General features: G+C 50.5%; 1 protein-coding gene across 1 annotated transcript in view; it reads right to left on the bottom strand.

The window, feature by feature from the left end:
* Positions 1 to 5,627: 5,627 nt before the first annotated feature.
* The window catches only part of MOB1B (MOB kinase activator 1B), a 32,071-nt gene continuing 20,926 nt past the window's right edge, over positions 5,628 to 16,772 (bottom strand). The window contains exons 2-6 of the mRNA XM_065836897.2: positions 16,182 to 16,348; positions 12,677 to 12,770; positions 8,998 to 9,131; positions 6,759 to 6,922; positions 5,628 to 6,113 (exon numbers count right to left, since the gene is read on the bottom strand). Of these exons, the coding sequence (XP_065692969.1) occupies positions 6,036 to 6,113; positions 6,759 to 6,922; positions 8,998 to 9,131; positions 12,677 to 12,770; positions 16,182 to 16,348 (637 nt within the window). The 3' untranslated portion in view covers positions 5,628 to 6,035. The remainder of the gene's footprint in view (positions 6,114 to 6,758; positions 6,923 to 8,997; positions 9,132 to 12,676; positions 12,771 to 16,181; positions 16,349 to 16,772) is intronic.

Raw genomic sequence — 16,772 nt, 5'->3', positions numbered from 1 at the left:
AAAAAACAAGAAAAACTGTCCGCCCCGCTGCGACGGGCAGCAGAAGCCGCGGGAGGGGAGTCCCGTTGTGCCCGAGCCGCAGGGCGCGCAGCTCCGCTCCTTCCTCGGGAACAGCACCCAGACCCCGCACTGTGGCCAAAGGGCGTTCTCCGCGCTCCCGCGCTGAGCGCCGGTCGTACCGGTGCATTCAGGGCATGAAACAGGGAAATGAAAAGGTTACCAGGTTGTTTTATTGCTATTGTGTCTGCCTGCAATACAAATATTCACAAATTCTGACAAGGCAATTACAAAATCTATTTTGTATGTGTCATGTTCATATGTGTACAATATACAGAAAAAATTCTATCTACAGGTAGAAGATAATTTATAGACAAGTTCAAGAAGGAAGAAAAGACAATCATGGTCAAACATAGCTATTTATTTTCTCTTATAAACAGCCTTCAGTTTCTTATTGAAAAAAAACCTAGGATTTAAATATTTTGCCCCATCACATACAACCATCTGTATACATTATTTACAGCTCCCAAATAAACATGTTGCGGATTTGCAGACATTCAACTTTTTTTAATCAAAAGCTGTTCTCGTTTAGAACTAAAATATCCGTGAGTGCGAACTGAAGCGATATTGGCACGGTTAGCTTACAGTAAGGGGTCTCATCTTGCGTACGCTATTTTCCACTGTATTTTCTCCACGTGTTAGGATTCTATTGCAAAGGTTAGTGTTGCTTTTCTATTACCCTTTTTTTTTAATATTTTTTTGCCTTCACAAACGGCCTTTTATTGAAACCTCATTCACCTTTATCGCATTCTCTCTGCCATTGCACATCGCGGTATGTGCCTCGCTGGTCCTACGCAACACAACCACAGCACACAGAATTAGTAAAACAGCCATGAAAATAAGTGTTCCCTCCGCGACACGGCTCTGAAAAATGTCACAAGTTGCAAACGTACAAAAATAATGAGTATAGTTTAGTGGCTATAAAAATTAATTTCCCCCTAAAAATACAATACTCTATGAACAAGTTAGGGAATTGGTTCTTCAAACACAAACATAATCTGGTATTTCCCTAGGCCGCAATCTTAACCTGGCAAGAGGAGTAAGAAAAGCAGGAAAACAACATGGTTTAATGCTTAGAATTAGCAATGTCAGCCTCACCTTACAGAAGAAGATAAGCAAGAAAAGACAACAGGCATTCGCAGAACTGCTAGTGGTTTTAGGAAGAAAGGACAACTGATATTAGCAGTGAAGGAAACAGATTCAGAGGAACAGGGACCTTTTTGTGAAAGAAAAGCACGGAGCTTGTGTTCACGCTGCAGCTTTTTAAACAGTTCAGCTAAAAGGGGTTTTTATGTAGAGCGACGCAGCACTCCGGCCGGTGGGAAGCAGGGAGACCAGCCAGGAAAAGAACAGCTGTCCAAAACGATGTGTTCAGAGTAAAACTGTGTCTGCTGGCCCACGAGACACAGAAAGAACGAAGGGAAAGGTGAGTACAGTCCATAGCAGCAAATAGGTAATTTACCTGTTCAGTGAGTGTCAAGGAGACCAGGAGAGTGCTCAGCCCCTACGTACTGAGTAAGGACCGAGGAAGGACAGTGCTCCTCTGTCTGACAGAACAGCCAAAGTTCAAAGCTCTCTATTGCATAGTAAGCAGTAAAAGAAACTCGATACTTGCAGATGGGCCACCTGCCCTTGCAACCTCTTTTCTCCATCTGCCGCTCAGCTCCCTCAACAGCAGAACATAGCCTTTCACTTTCTGTTCGCACCAGCCTGCATCCCTGACTGCATTCAAAGGACTGGGAAAAGATATTTCCGCAAGCATCGCGTACCCACGCTGACCAGTGTCAGCGCTGGCGGCGGAACTCGAGCTCAGCAGTCAGCCCCATCTCCCTCGAGGCAGACGACCTCCTGAAGTTGCCACCCGCACCACCGACACGGTCTAACATGCTGGTAGACTAAGCGCCACAAGCCATAGAACTTACAGACCCATTAACCAGAAGGGCCAGGCCAGCACTGCCCACCCAGCCTGGTTCACCCCATCCGCACCTTACGCTCCAAATGGCAATGAGCTCCCAGCTCAGGTCTCCAGCAGAGGCTGCGGGCGGCGTGGGCAGCGTGGGGCTCGAGCGGCGCGGGCTCCAGCAGAAGCCGTGGGCAGCGTGGGGCTCGAGCGGCGCGGGCTCCAGCAGAAGCCGTGGGCAGCGTGGGGCTCGAGCGGCGCGGGCTCCAGCAGAAGCCGTGGGCAGCGTGGGGCTCGAGCGGCGCGGGCTCCAGCAGAAGCCGTGGGCAGCGTGGGGCTCGAGCGGCGCGGGCTCCAGCAGAAGCCGTGGGCAGCGTGGGGCTCGAGCGGCGCGGGCTCCAGCAGAAGCCGTGGGCAGCGTGGGGCTCGAGCGGCGCGGGCTCTGGTCAGGGTTCGTTTCTGCGGTTTTGCCTGGGGGTGAGGGAGGTGTCGTACAAACACATTCACGCCACCCAGGGCAGCTTGTAAAACATGGCAATTTTTGTTTAGCATTTCAATGTGCCCTTACTCCAAGAATGTAAACACACATGAACTTCTGGTCCCATAGCTTTCTTAAGGAAAAGAAAACAAACAATTAAAAGCTGCAAATATAAACAGCATAGGGATATTAAACCCCAAACACTGCATACCTATCTTTAATGTTGTTATTTTTCAAGTGTTGGATAATTAAACAATGTGTTCACACAGCTGTCAGGCAAATCATGATCTCCAAGCTTTTATTACATGCCTAGAAGCTATTCTGTCCAAGGGGACTCTGCTGCCAGGTACTGAGTACAAAAATAAACTCATTTTTTTACATAATAGATTCTTATTCTGATCGGGTGAACTGCAGCAGATGCCTCTGAATTTCTAGAACTGGCTATTAAAGAAGAAGAAGAGAGACCTCCAGAGCAGATGCAGAATAAAAATGAGAAAAACTGCACTGGTACCAATCCAAGCAAACCCTCACTGCCAAGTGTTTTTCTTTGGAGTTTCTTGCCGGTACACGACACCAAACCAGTGCAACAGCTTTAAATGTAATGAGGGCTCTCTATTTCGTCCCTTGGAGCGAGCTCTCCCACCACCCTCGCCCTCATGTCTCGCAGGGATGCGCTAACACGAGCCCAGCGCTGGCTGACAGGCTCCTCTCCTGCAAGCGCTGCCAGCAGCGCCAACCTGCGCCACCGCCAACCTGCGCCACCAGCCCGGCACCGCCAACCTGCGCCACCAGCCCGGCACCGCCAACCTGCGCCACCAGCCCGGCACCGCCAACCTGCGCCACCGCCAACCTGCGCCACCAGCCCGGCACCGCCAACCTGCGCCACCGCCAACCTGCGCCACCAGCCCGGCACCGCCACCCTGCATGGCCGGCCCCACACAACGGCCGGCCCCACACAACGGCCGGCCCCACACAACGGCCGGCCCCACACAACGGCCGGCCCCACACAACGGCCTCTGGAGCAGCGCTGACTCAACTCAGCAAGGCGGTTCGCCTTGGAACCCAGACAGGATTTCTGTGTCTAGGTGCGTCCGCAGTGCTCTTCGCGGCTCTGGAGCTCACGCCTACCTCGCTCGCACGCTCGAAACGGTGGGTCGCTAAACGCTCCTTCCATAGAAGAACAGCACAAAGGGCTGCACGTGCAAGAGCACATTCTCCAATTCAGCTTCCTGCAAGACCGAAGCCTGTTTAAAATGGTGCAGCTCCAACTCAGGACTTCAGCTGCTTCTGTGTGGTCAAGCAAACTCAACATAAAAGCCCCTTCCTCTGACACCCACACATTAAGAAAACCTGGCAATTCTGTATGACGTAAAAAAGCCAAAACATAAGTGAAAACTTCACTTGCCCTTGGAGCAGATTTTAACAGGCAATGACATTTATCTGCAAACATGCCAAACATGGTCCATGTTCTCCTGAACTGTAGTGAAGCTTCAAATGAAAACAAGGACTGTCTGAATTACAAATGCTAAGCTGCAGGTGCTTTGCAAGCAGCCTCTGTATTTAGCATTCGGCACGAACAGCCTGCGTGACCGCTCCTCAGCGCCCTACGGGACTCTGTGCTTCCCTTTCTAACGAAAGCAGCGAAGCGAGCACACAGTGCTGTCCACAGCTCAGCACCAGGCTGCCTCAGCTGTTCTCCAGCCTGTTCAGCAAACAGAGACACGAGGTAACAAAACATGAAATTGCTTCTCTAGGAAGCAGTTTTAGCAAAGTAGGAAATTTAACTCAGTTGAAGGTAACATAGTTCTTCAAAAAGCCTTCAGATGCTTCCAAAATACACTACTTTACCTCAAAAGTAGTGATTCTAGTCTCCTCTAGTCCCTAGTATGTTTATTACCGTGCTTAGATGTTTATCCGTTGCTGTGCATGCAGCCACGTACAGATTTTGTGCAGTGTCTTCTGCCTCACCGGGCATTTTGGGTCTAGCAAAAGCGCACAACACAAGCTCAGCTTCACTGTCGCACACTAACCCTGGCTTCACCGCTGAGTTTTAGAGGTTCAGGAGTCAGCCTAGGGTACGTTGGCCAGTTAAGGTCATCACATTGGGTCTAAAACCCGTTGTTTTGTGGAGTCACAATCTGGCAAAGCCTGGCAACATTAACCACCTGGGTACTATATTTGGCAACTAGTGATATCATGGGACAGCACATCACAGAACCTAACGCAAATTTCTTTGAATCCAAAATAGACCTGGACGTGCGTGTAAAAAGCAGCCATGGGCTCTGCAGCAGGAACCCTGAGACAGAGCTGCAGCAGGAACTCCTGCGTCACTTCTAGGTCTGCAGTCACCCCAGGAGTTAACTCGTCGCAGGCCACCCTCATTTCTGGTCTGAGCAAACACGAGCCTAGGGGGACAGAGGCGCTCACCAAGGTGGGCAAGGCCACACTTGGATGAGGTTTTCTCAGAAACAGAATGCACTTACCAAATGACAACCCCCTGAGAAGTCACCAGTGTGTTCCTGTTACTCTTGCCAACTGCTGTAGTTCTTCGGCCGTGATTTAAATGGGAGAGAATGCCATCGCGCTGACAGAAACCCAAAGTGGTCCACAAAACGATATTTCCTCCAAGATGTATTTCCTAGCACAGGAAAACACGGGCCAGCAGAGCTCCCCCCGAGCCAGCTTTCGGTTCAGACCTTACCAACACCATCTCGCCAGCCATTCTGCAAACCAGGCTTCTCTTACTATTGCCCCAGTGCATCTGTTCTACGGAACATTTTCCCTAACTATTTGTGCAAACTAACGGTTCATCTGGCAAATGCCAGGAAACTTAACAAAGGTGGTGGACACAAGGTGCTGCTTCTCCCATTCAGAAGATAAAAGCGACTATGAAAAGCCCGACCCGATGCAGCAGATGTTTAACTACGTGCTAAGCACAGGCTCTTGGTCATTTTGACACCACTTCCATTGTTCTGATTTGGCGACGAGAACTTCACCATCACTTTTCTTTCTAAGAAATAACTACATTTGAAAAACTCTATATTAAGCTCTAAAAAAATAAGACAAATATTTGTATTAAAAGCTGGAGATCATTGATTTCAGTAAGTTATGGCTTTTTTTAGTGTAAGCAAATATATATTTTTCTAAGACAAGTATCGGTAAGTGTCCTGGGTGTTAGTTGGTATTTCTGTGTCCAGCAATGCTCAGTATCGTATGTGCTTTGCACCTCAGAAGCGAGCCTGCCAAGGCACTTGGAGAATGCGAGCAGGTCTGCAGGGACTTGAGGAGAACGAGCCACCAGCGACGCCAACAGAACCCGTCCAGCAGCGGCGTCCAGCCCAGCCAGGCACGGTCCTGACCAACACCCAGCACCCGCTACAGCTCCACAATGAGGAACAACAATGGAAAACAAAAGGCTATTTACTGCGTGTCACTACCAGACAAAAGATTTCCCCTAAGAGAAGCACAGAAAGTAGATCTTGGCTGCCATTAATAACAGCACAGGGTTTCGTTTTGTTTTTTAAAAAAACCAGATGAACAAAAAACAAATACCACACGCTTGCTTAAAGAAACAAGTGACTTCAAGAGATCCTCTTCCTTTTATCTGTCCTTAGAGGTGAGTTTTTCAATCAGTTCTTGAAGTGGTGCAAGTTCTCTTCTATCGATGAGGTTGAATTCCTGTAGGGATACGGGACAGACACGGGTGCAGCTTTAGAGGTGCGGCTGGGGCGAGGAGCCTGGTTCGGACACACGGCCCCCGGCGCTCGGGCGGCCGCCCCCTCTGCCTCGGCCGCCCCCTCTGCCTCGGCCGCCCCCTCTGCCTCGGCCGCCCCCTCTGCCTCGGCCGCCCCCTCTGCCTCGGCCGCCCCCTCTGCCTCGGCCGCCAGCCGAACAGCAACATCCGCCTGCCCGGGCCCCCCCCCTTCTCAGAAGGAAAGGTGACACGTTGATGCTTTTGCCTTTTTCTGTACACGGCAGAGTGCGACCGTAGCTCTGAAGTAAGCACACTGCTCTCCCCTAACTTCAGACGCCGTCCCCCCCTCCTCCTTTTGCTAGGAATTGCTGTTCTACTTTACCATTTGGTAGCAAACTCTTCCCAGTATTCACTTTGGTAGCAAGCGAATACTTCATTGAAAACATTTCCATGCCTTGAACATTTCTAGCAATAAATACACATACAAATGGAATAAGACACCATCCTAGGGCCCTAAAGTTGTTGACTATCTGACAAACACACCAGCTGTTAAAAAAAATGAAAGGCCAATACTTCGATTTATTACTTTTCAAAAATCTAAGTGTAACTAATGATTCTGCCACACTTACCTGAACAAAAAAGATAAAGTGCTTGAAAGAAGTGTTAAGGTGAGCCTCCTCCTGCAGCTGGATCACGGGGTCGAAGTGCTGGTGATAAATGTGAGCATAGACTCTGAAGAGGCGCTTTAGAATTGTCTTTGCCACCGACATAAAATTCTTTGGGAAGGGCACACCTAGAAATAAGAACAGAGGTGGCTTATTTCCGAACGCTGTGCCCCACTCCATGCATTTGAAAGCCGTCATAAGCAGGCCCGTGTCCCGCAGAAGGGCGGTCTGGTTTCGCCCAGCAGTCCGTCTGTGCCTCGCTGTGCCTCAGGGCAGCTCCCCGGGGACCCAGGTACCCGGCACAGAACCCAGCGCTCAGAGACGCCCTCTCGGGACCGGCCCGGGGCTGCCCAGGCAGGACAGGAAAAGTCTCCTGCGGGGTCCGAGTCTCCCCGATGGCCCCGTGCACGTGTCCAAGATACCAGAGGGTCCTCCAAGGGACAGCAGATACCTTTGTGTAGGCAACGGGAACCACCTTTGGCACCAGCCATCGAGCTTTATGCTTCTCTTGGCTCAAGCGAGATTAGAGCCAGGCTCCTTCCCGCTGCCTGTGCCTAGCAAAGGACTCGCGTTTCCGTCCTGCCCATGGCCGTCCCTTGGCCAGAGGCTGCTGCTTGCTTGCGTGCCTGCTCGAGTACTCCACAACATGCTCCTGCAGCCGTGGCGGTGACAGCAACCCAGGACAAGCTAAACTAGGTTCAGTAGCAGCTCTTTGTCAGCACACAAGGTCTATTAAAATTGCTTAGGAAACAGCAACCCGCCACCGGGAGCATTGATCTCTTCAGTCAACACATCCGCAGGCTACAAAAAGATAGATATCAACCACCTAAAAAGATCACGCCTGTCTCACTTCTCGGTGCGTAGCCTTTTCCCAGGCGACTTAGCTCTTCCACAGTCCTTCCAATTGCTCAAGTCCCTTCTGAAGGCCAGCGGCCCAAGGCGAATGCTGTAGGCCAACCACGATCTCACTAACGCTTATAAACCCTACCAGTACCATGTCCGTACACCTACTTCGCTTGCCCTGCCTACGTGGGCATCGCATTTCCTTATCAGCTACTGCACCGCATGGCAAGTTCAGATCTAGTTGTTCATCCACTGGGGCATTTAAGCTTCTTTCTGAATCACCACCTTTCAAAAATACTTCTTATTAAAAGAAAAAAAGTCTTCAGTGAAGTATATGCTGCAGCCAAAGAAAGATCAAGTCCCTATGTAGTGAGCCTTTCGAGCTGTATCTATTTAACGTCATTCCCGGCAGCAGTGGACTTGTACCAGCTGAGAACGCTGCCCCGAAACACCAGAACAAATGGCACCACACTCACATCTACTGAGCAGAGATGTAACTTCTCGTCACTTTTTCCCAAGCGAACCAGCCTTCTCTGCCTATCTGTCAACCGTACGTCAAAGAAACGCCGCTTGATTCCGACACGTGGCCCTATTTCTCTGAAGGAATTCATTGAAAATGTGTCGAATGCTTCAGAAACCATTCACAAAATAAAAGCCGTGCAGAGATGTCCCTTCCTTTCCCACAGCGGACCAGAAGCCGACGAGCAGCAGCGCACTGGAGAACCGCCAGCTAGGAGCTTCGGAACAAACCGTCCTCCGTGCCTCCAGACGCAGCGTTTTCTCATTTCAGAGCTGCTGGTGGTTTGTTATCTTCCTCCTGCTCTTCTGAAATACATGGCCAAAAAAAATACATCTTCCATCTTCATTTGAGAAGCAAAAAAATCACGAACTCAAGATGAAAGGTGCAATTCAGCTTCTTTGGAAGTAAGGCCGAGGAGAAGCTCCTCATCCAGACCAAGCATCTGTCCTGCATCAAAAACCCACCAGTTCACACCAATTACTGGTTGTAAGGTTTTGAGACCCTGTGCCTTATTTCTCAGGAAATAATCCACTGTTGAAAAAGAAAAAACCCCATAACATTTGATCAACACAGTCAGTTATCAAACAGAAAACTATTTCCTGCGTTCAGGATTGGGATAGAAGTTGATTAGTAGTATCAACACGTGGATCAGAGTTCATGTACTAGCACATGTATTTTAACCTTAAAGAGCTAAAACGTGCCTTTAGATACATAATGTAACTGCTTCAACTTGTCCTACTCCAGTCAGTCACTTACGAGACCTTTTAGTACTATAAGACTTGAATATTCCTGTACAATACTAATCCAAGTACAATGTTCACTTTTACTTGTTTACTTTACCTATTTTAGAAGGAAATAGCGTCTCATCATCCAGCTGATCCTGGACCCACGTCATCAGGTAATCAATGTACTTTGGTGCAGAGCACTTAATTGGTTTCTTGATGTTTGTCCCGTCTGCCCAGTGGTACTCGTATCTGTGTTGGGACAACAACAACAAGACATTTCGTAACACCAGTGAATCATCCACATCAAGGCCTGGAAGGCTGTTCTTCCCGCTCCATCCCCACAGTCCCACACCCTCCTGCAGCCCTTGTTTTAAGGCTTTTCCCCCCTCCACAAGAACAACATGGCAGCAGTTGCAGTGAAGCGCCGGGCTCCGTTCGGCTCTCCCAGGAACACGTATCTCACTAACAGCTCCGGGCTGGGGCGGGCGAGGCGGCCGCGGGTGTCGGAGGTGCCGCTGCGCCCCGCCGGCTCCGCACGGGGACCGACTGCAAGGCGCGGGTGACGCCGCGCGTCCGCGCCCGCTGCCACGCCAGACCCCAGCGTCTGTCCCGCTGCCTTGCATTGGAAACACTCTCAGATTGTGCATAACTGGAAACAAAACCACACTGGCTCTCTCCACGATAACTGGGAGAACATTTTCACAGTAGATTTTACAAGGAATTACGAGCCTGCTGCTCGCAATGGTTTAAAATGATCCCAAATCAGAGGGTCCAAAGTGATTTTTAACTTGTATCTCAAAACATATGCAAAAATTCCATGCACACTGAAAGGACCACAGCATTTCTGGATTTCTGAAAATCAGTATTCCTCACCAGCTTAACAAAAAAAGAAAGGATTCTGATCTATTAGAATCATTCAAACAGCTACAAGAGACGAAGGGTAAAAACATTTCCAGCTGAAGCTTGCGAGCAAACACCCACAGCTCTGGTGACAGAAATGAATTCACCTTACGGTGACCGTCAGTTCCTCTGCAGAAAATACAGGTTCAGAAACCTCCACCGTTTACTGAAGGGCTGTAAGGGCAAGGGGCGGGCGGTTCACATGAGCAGGGCATCCCCAACAGCCCTGGCAGAACTCCCTCACCCCGGTCAACACCAGCCATTTGCCATCCGTACGCAGAGAACCCAGCTGTGCCTCTCACTCTGGAAAGTATCCCTAAGTACCAATAACCGCAGGATCAGCTCATCTACTATGCAATTAAATGTATACGGCCTAGAACCCCCAACCAACCAAACAAAAACCCAAACCACCAGGTTGAGTACAATCAAAGCTGTGCCCTTGTCCCACAGCAATTAAATGCAGTGGCTCAATAACGCCTTTTAAAGGCTTCTCAGACATGAGTTTGGACCTGTCTATCACCTCTCTATCTCAGCAAGACTGTCACATCAAGACTGCAGAAAAACTCTGTGTTCTTACTGAAGACTTACAACCAGGGAGGAAAACACTGAGAACTCGTCTCAGCCCAGGCTGGATAACAAGCATATTGCTTCCATGAACGCTCTTAACTTCTTATCACGCCTGCCGCGCTGAGAGCGACACCGCAGCCCATCTGAGCACGGTCGGGAGGGACAGCCAGCCGGGGTCTGGGTGGTAAGGAACCGCTCGTCTTTGCTAAAAGAATGGGACACTACCATGAGTAATCTCACGTTTTAGAACAAATTAAACCACTGCTTTTTTCCAATTGCTAGACAACAAGCTGTGCAGCAGGAGAAGGCGATCTGTTCTTGATCTTTATGCCAATCCTTAACTAACTCCATGCACTAACCCTCCCAGGGGCAAAAATCAAACATAAAAACCCCAGGCATGGACCCAGGTGACCTGTCACGAAGGGTCGTTTTTCTTCATTTTAAAGGGGTTTTTAAGACAAAACACCAGTACCAGAAGCGGATACATCGGGCACCTCCCTTCTGCTCTGGTTCCTCTCCCCCTTGAGGAATCCGGTCTCGTTTCCCGTGAGCTCTACCGGCCCGTCAGCTGTGCTGTGCGCAGTGTGACCCAACCACCCCATCCATTAAGTGACACGGTGGGTCTGCGTTTCTCAGCTGCTGTTTGCGGACTGTCAGGAGAAAACAAAGGAATACCAAGGCACTCCAAACTGCAGGTTATGACAACAAACAGCACGGCCCACGTGTGGATGTAACTACACAATTCCCTTGCACAGGAGGAAAAAAACCTAGGGAAAAAACTCCTAAGAGCCATGGAGCACTCGCTGCTTTTGGTTCTCCCCAGCTCCCGCGCTGCTGCTGCCCAACTGTTCAAACGCCCTTGTCCGAGTTGTTTCAGTTAACTAACGCTGCTGTCCAAAAGCAATGAGGACGCAATACTGAGCAGACAGCATCCTCCAGCCCCCGAGAGCGCCCGAGACTCAGTGCCTCCCACACCAACAGCGCTGGAGCCGGCAGAGAACAGCAGAGATAAGGGCAGCAAACGCCCTGTAAACAGCCGTGCTGCCATGCCCACAGCTTTTCCAGCAGTACTTCCCTAGGATAATTTTTGTTGCCTGTCTGGCCTCAGCCCCCACACACGGTTCTGACCCCCTGGAGAAAGCCAGCGCTGAGCACAGGGGCGCAGGGGCTGGGGAGCGCTCTGCACGCCCTGGGGACAAGACCACCTCACCAAACCCTGTCCCAACCAGCTCCTGGCCAATAGCATCTACGCCCTGCTTCAGAACCACTTGAGCAACGCGTGCATTCCTGTCAGCAGTTATCACTCTCTTTAGAAAGAAACAAATTGTTTAATCTGGCAACTTGACAGCTAAGCCTTTAATAATTAACCTCCACCCCCAAAATAACCACTTCTCAGCAGACAAACAATGAGGCAGAGAAATATTTTCATGCTCTTATTTAATCAGTAAGCATCTGTTCTGCATGCCGAAGCACAAAGCAGACAATGGGCTGCGTTATTGCACAAGCTTCGCCCAAAGTTCTTCCGCACAATGGTGAATGGGGAGCCTCTGTTCCCCTGCACCTCCAGCCCCCGCGGCAGCCGCTCTGCCCGCCCCGCGGTGCTGGCGCCCAGCAGCACCGCTCCAGACCGAGACCGCTGGAAATGCGGCCCCGGAGCACCACCCGCGGCGCCTCACCGGGCGCGGAGCGCGGCAGGAGCGCTTCTCTCCTGCGCTGTTCAGCTAAGGTTTCTAGGTAAGCTAAGGGGCAGCAACGCCCTCCCTCAGCACTCTCTTAGAAGCCAATTTTCCTCTTCACAAGACATGAAGCAGTTAGAGAGCAAGCAAAACCACCAATGTTGCATTTCTGTACAAAAGCGTAAGCAAGAATCACAGCAGTAAAACTGAGCTGAGCGCCAGGATAGGGGATTCTTGTGCAGACTACGCAAAAACAAGTGTATTTCCAGAACTCCTCTTCAAATACCTAAAATAAAGGTTTTGGAAAGCTCTAATTGAATGCTTGCACACAAATACCTCCAATCTTAACTGAAGAAGCCTTCATTAACATTTCGGGGGGAAAAAAATAGTTTTGATAGTTGGTTTACCTCCCAAGCTCAAACAGAACAACCAAACAGAACAAAACACGCACCAAAAACACCACACACACCAAACCCACCTCTGCGCTCCCTGCTCCGCTGGCCCGAGCTCCAGCGCTCTCCGCAGGGACAGCGGACACCCTCCCACCCACAGCAGCGCCCGCCCGCAGCGCCCCCCGCGGCTCGTCTCAGCTTTTCAAAAACGACCTCCAAACAGCAAAGACTCCCGAGGACGTGCACAAAACCAGCTTACTTGGGGCCTGCCGACATGACGGGGCAGCTCTCCTCCGTGCAGAAGTCCGTAATGGTTCCGTAAAGCATGTTGATCTGGTTGAAGAAGTCGACAGCTGTAAAGCATTGAAACCTTCCATTAATACTCCGCACTTGTAACTGCAAAACAAGCTGCTGACAGCCTTAACTGCAACTGCGCACTGCCGAAGAGGGCCCTGGAGCATCTTCATGAAATAAATCTCACTCCTATTGCTTTTTAAGATGTATTATCAAGGAGATGCGGAATGCAACCACCAACTTTCCACCACGGCCTCTGGAAGGACTATTGAATTGTTCACTGCAGCAAAATCTTCAATTGAAGAAAGAATAAAAGGGAAAAAGAAAGTTGAGTCATTTCCTTTTCTGAAAGTTTGGTACATTTTATTAAATTCTCAAATTCTACTAGCAAGTCCGGAATAAAACAAAGATTTTCAGTGTCAACTTTCCAATTAGAGTTGAATTACTGAAATAAAAGACCAAAGGTTAGCACATCTAAGTATTCCCACAGTTGGAAGGGGTGCTGGATCACTCAGAGCGCTGAGGGCACGGCTCTTCAGCCAGCTCGCAGCACACTGGGTTCTCAGGGCACTGCAGACCCTCAGAAACCCGCTTCAGCTCCCCTCGCATCTGCTGGGGAGCACAGCGCCTTACCACGGGCATAATATATAAGCTCATCTTGGTCAAATATTCTTCAGACAATGGATGTCATGAGTAAAAATTGAAAGGAGACCAATATTAAGTACTAGGAAGTAAGATTTTAAGTATGCTGGGTTAAATTCTTGTGACTAAGAGCATGGTGTAGTTTCATAATAACAGTTTTCTGTATGTTCCCGTCTCTCCCATCCTGCCATGGTCGCTGTAAACTCTGCTCCTGGATGAACCCAGCCAGCAGAGCACACGGAACAGCCTGAACACGTCACCAGACAGCCACGCGTTGCTCGTGTTGGTTTGGGGTGACAGGGACAGCTCTTGGTTCTGCCACAGAGCTACAGCAGTGCTGCTGTCACAAAACAGACTCCAGCATCCCAAACGTGTCGGCACCAGCAGGTCCCGCTGACTCTCGGAGAGCTGGGGGCTGAAGGACGGGATTTTTGCAGAGAATGAACAGAGGTGACACGGCAGCAAGATACAGCTGCAGCTCAGCAGATGCGGGACACAGCCTACAGCTGTGTGGTGCAACTTCCCAGGTATCCAAAAGGGGAAGCACATGCAAGCTGGTCGGCACGCACCTCGTTCAGCTCCAGCAGCACTTCCCCTCAGCCCTGCACAGCAACAGCAGAAAGCAGCAACAGGGCATCAGGAGGGGCCGGTAGAGTTTCAGAGGACGAGGAGGACGGCTGAAGGAGGAGGTGGCATTCCGCGCCAGAGGCGGCAAGAGGCGGTTACACGCAGCGCTTGTTCCTGAAGTGCACATGAACTGTTCATCAAGTTTCCCTCCCCTGCTCCAGCAGAAACCACAGCCCGTGTCTGCTTCCAGGCGGGCGCGTTCAGAAACCCGCGCCGTGGCCGTCGCCGCGCACCCACACCCGCAGCCCCACAGGCCACCAGACGCCACCCGGCCGGGAGACGCAGGAGCATGGAGCTGCACCGTGGCTTGGCAGGTTTGCATTTCCGCTTTTTGCTCATTGTTCTTCAATTTCAAGGGTTTCGTTTATTTTTTCCAAGAGTTTTCTATGCACAGAAGTGCACAGTCTGGTGTTCTATTACAAAGATATGGGCAAGATGTACTTCTGAAATAATTTTTAACATCTTTGAATCAAGGAGATTTCAGACAAAACTGAAAACCAAGTGTTGTACACTTCTCACCTTCTAATTTATTTTGAAAACACGTTTGAAGAATTGACATATAAGTCAACTTATCAACATAAGACATCGGTAAAGCCAAGAGCTGAGCAAGAAGAAGAAAAGCAGAGCACATTTCTTCCTGAGCCCTCAATACTGAAGGGCAAACCCAACACTAAGTCACACTTTTCATTTCCCCATCAGACACCTCGACCAAGTGCAGGGGCTCCCAGCGGCCACTGCCGGGTCCCAGGTGTGCCAGAGGGATGCTGCGAGTGACGGGAGCACCTCGTCAGCCACTCGCTGCCAGGGAACACACGTTACAATAAACCCCCTCTGCTGCAGGACCACGTCAGTCCAGAACGCGGCTCTTACCAAAAGGCAGCTCTGACTCTTATCAAGTGCTGCGCTTCCTTTTGCCACCCAGCTAACTCAGCACTTAAATTATCTGGGAGGAGAAAAGCACAGCTGCCGCATAGGAAAGGCAAGACACAGAGTGCAGGAACCAGCACAAGGGAAGGATGCCAGCAATATATTAAGCATCTTTAGTAGTGCTTACTCATAAAAATGGGCTGGTACTTTTTCGAGAGAGCTGTGCAGCACAGCGTGAAGAAGCTGGCGCAGCACAGGCCGCCAGCAGCGCCCCGTCACCAGCGCCCCGTCACCAGCGCCCCGTCACCAGCGCCCCGTCACTGGGCATGGCACTGAGGGCTCCGCGAGAACCCAACACTGCAGCCAGCGTGACAGCTTTGCTTCCCAAACCTGCCCAAGAGCAAGAAGAAATAGACAAACCCACATCAAATAGACAACTACAAGACATTAATCTTGAGTGTAATTGAGACTGCACTGCAGCGCACAATCAATGCTGTACCACCGCGGAAGCACGCCAAGCTAAAGACACAACAGATGAGCAAAGAACCAGACCGGGCACAGAGTCCGTGGCAGCTGAAGCTCTGCAGGGGCTACGGAGCGGGATAGGGCTTGGGTTAATCCACTCCTAGCAGCAGAAGGCAGGCGGCACATCCATCCAGCAGCGAGAGGAGGAAGGAGGAAACATGGTCCAGCCATCAGAAAGCACTAATTTGGGCACCATTGTTTGGCCTGGCCTAGCACGAAAGGAGAGAGCTGGGACAAACAGCTCCAGAGGAAGCTAAAATAACGCGGACGTGCCAGAGCACAGGCTCACAACCTGGCTGAAACAACTTTAAGATAACTTGAAGAAAACTGCAAAGACAGATTTCTGGGTTTGTTACAGGCTGAAGGAAAAGCAGGTGACACATATAACTGTAGCCCTTAAAATACCGGAGTCGTGGCCCTCACACTCACCTACATTATGGCTTTCCACTTAGCACACCACTGGGTACCAACCCTAGCTAAGAAGGATTAATTAAACATCCTAAGATGGCACTGACAAGCTATTTCCCAGAAACGGCAGTGGCGTTTGTACTTGAGCGCTTGTCTGAGACCAAGTGCCCAGAGCGCAGCCACCAAGGCCGAGAACCATGTTGTGAGCAGGGACGTTTCTGGCGCAGGAGCCGCGGGGTTCAGCCTGGCGGGCCGCGCTGCACCTGCCGGCTCCACTCACACGACGTGCAGGTCTCCGCAGGGCAGCGGAGCCCACCCCCCAGGATGAACACAGGGCCCCTCCCTCGGGTTCCAGTCCACGTTCACCACCGTCCTCACCAAAACCAGCAGAGCGGACTTACTGTTAACCGCGACCCATTCGTTCAGGTCCTCCCCCTCGGGAAGCATGACGGCCATGCGGAGATTGCCGCTCCCCAGCGTGGCCTCGGCGTGTTTCAGCAGCTCGTACTGGTGAGAGCCCTCCGGAATGTTCTTCTTTGGTTTGAAGGTTTTGGAAGAGCGACTACCGCTGCGAAAGGGACAGAAATAGTTAGAGAACTTGTGGAAAGGGAGGGGAGGAAGAAACGAGCGGACAAGTCACGCAGAGGCACAGGATTAACGTTAAACCTTTTCCCCATGTTTACCTGTCATAAAAAGCATGTTTAGCAAAAACTGGGATGCAACTGTTAGGAGGACAACTTTACAACTTAGATGTAAATAATTTTCCTACCTATAACTTGGTTTGAAAAACATGGACTGACTTGAAAAAACAATAAAGTGAGCCTGGGCGGAACATGAACCCTGACCGTGCAGACACGCGGCATGGGTACAACTAAACATGGCAGACAAGGGTCCAACCAGCCCCTATCTCTGAGTGTTTCAGTGTATCAGCTGAGAAACGATTTCTGCCAGAAAAGAGAAGCTGAGCTCTGAATTTCAATGAAGGGGAGGGG

The sequence above is a fragment of the Patagioenas fasciata genome, chromosome 4 (assembly GCF_037038585.1).
Source record: "Patagioenas fasciata isolate bPatFas1 chromosome 4, bPatFas1.hap1, whole genome shotgun sequence".
NCBI classification, from domain to species: domain Eukaryota; kingdom Metazoa; phylum Chordata; class Aves; order Columbiformes; family Columbidae; genus Patagioenas; species Patagioenas fasciata.
Note: the sequence above shows the minus strand (reverse complement) of the source record. Positions and strands in the feature narration are given on the sequence as shown.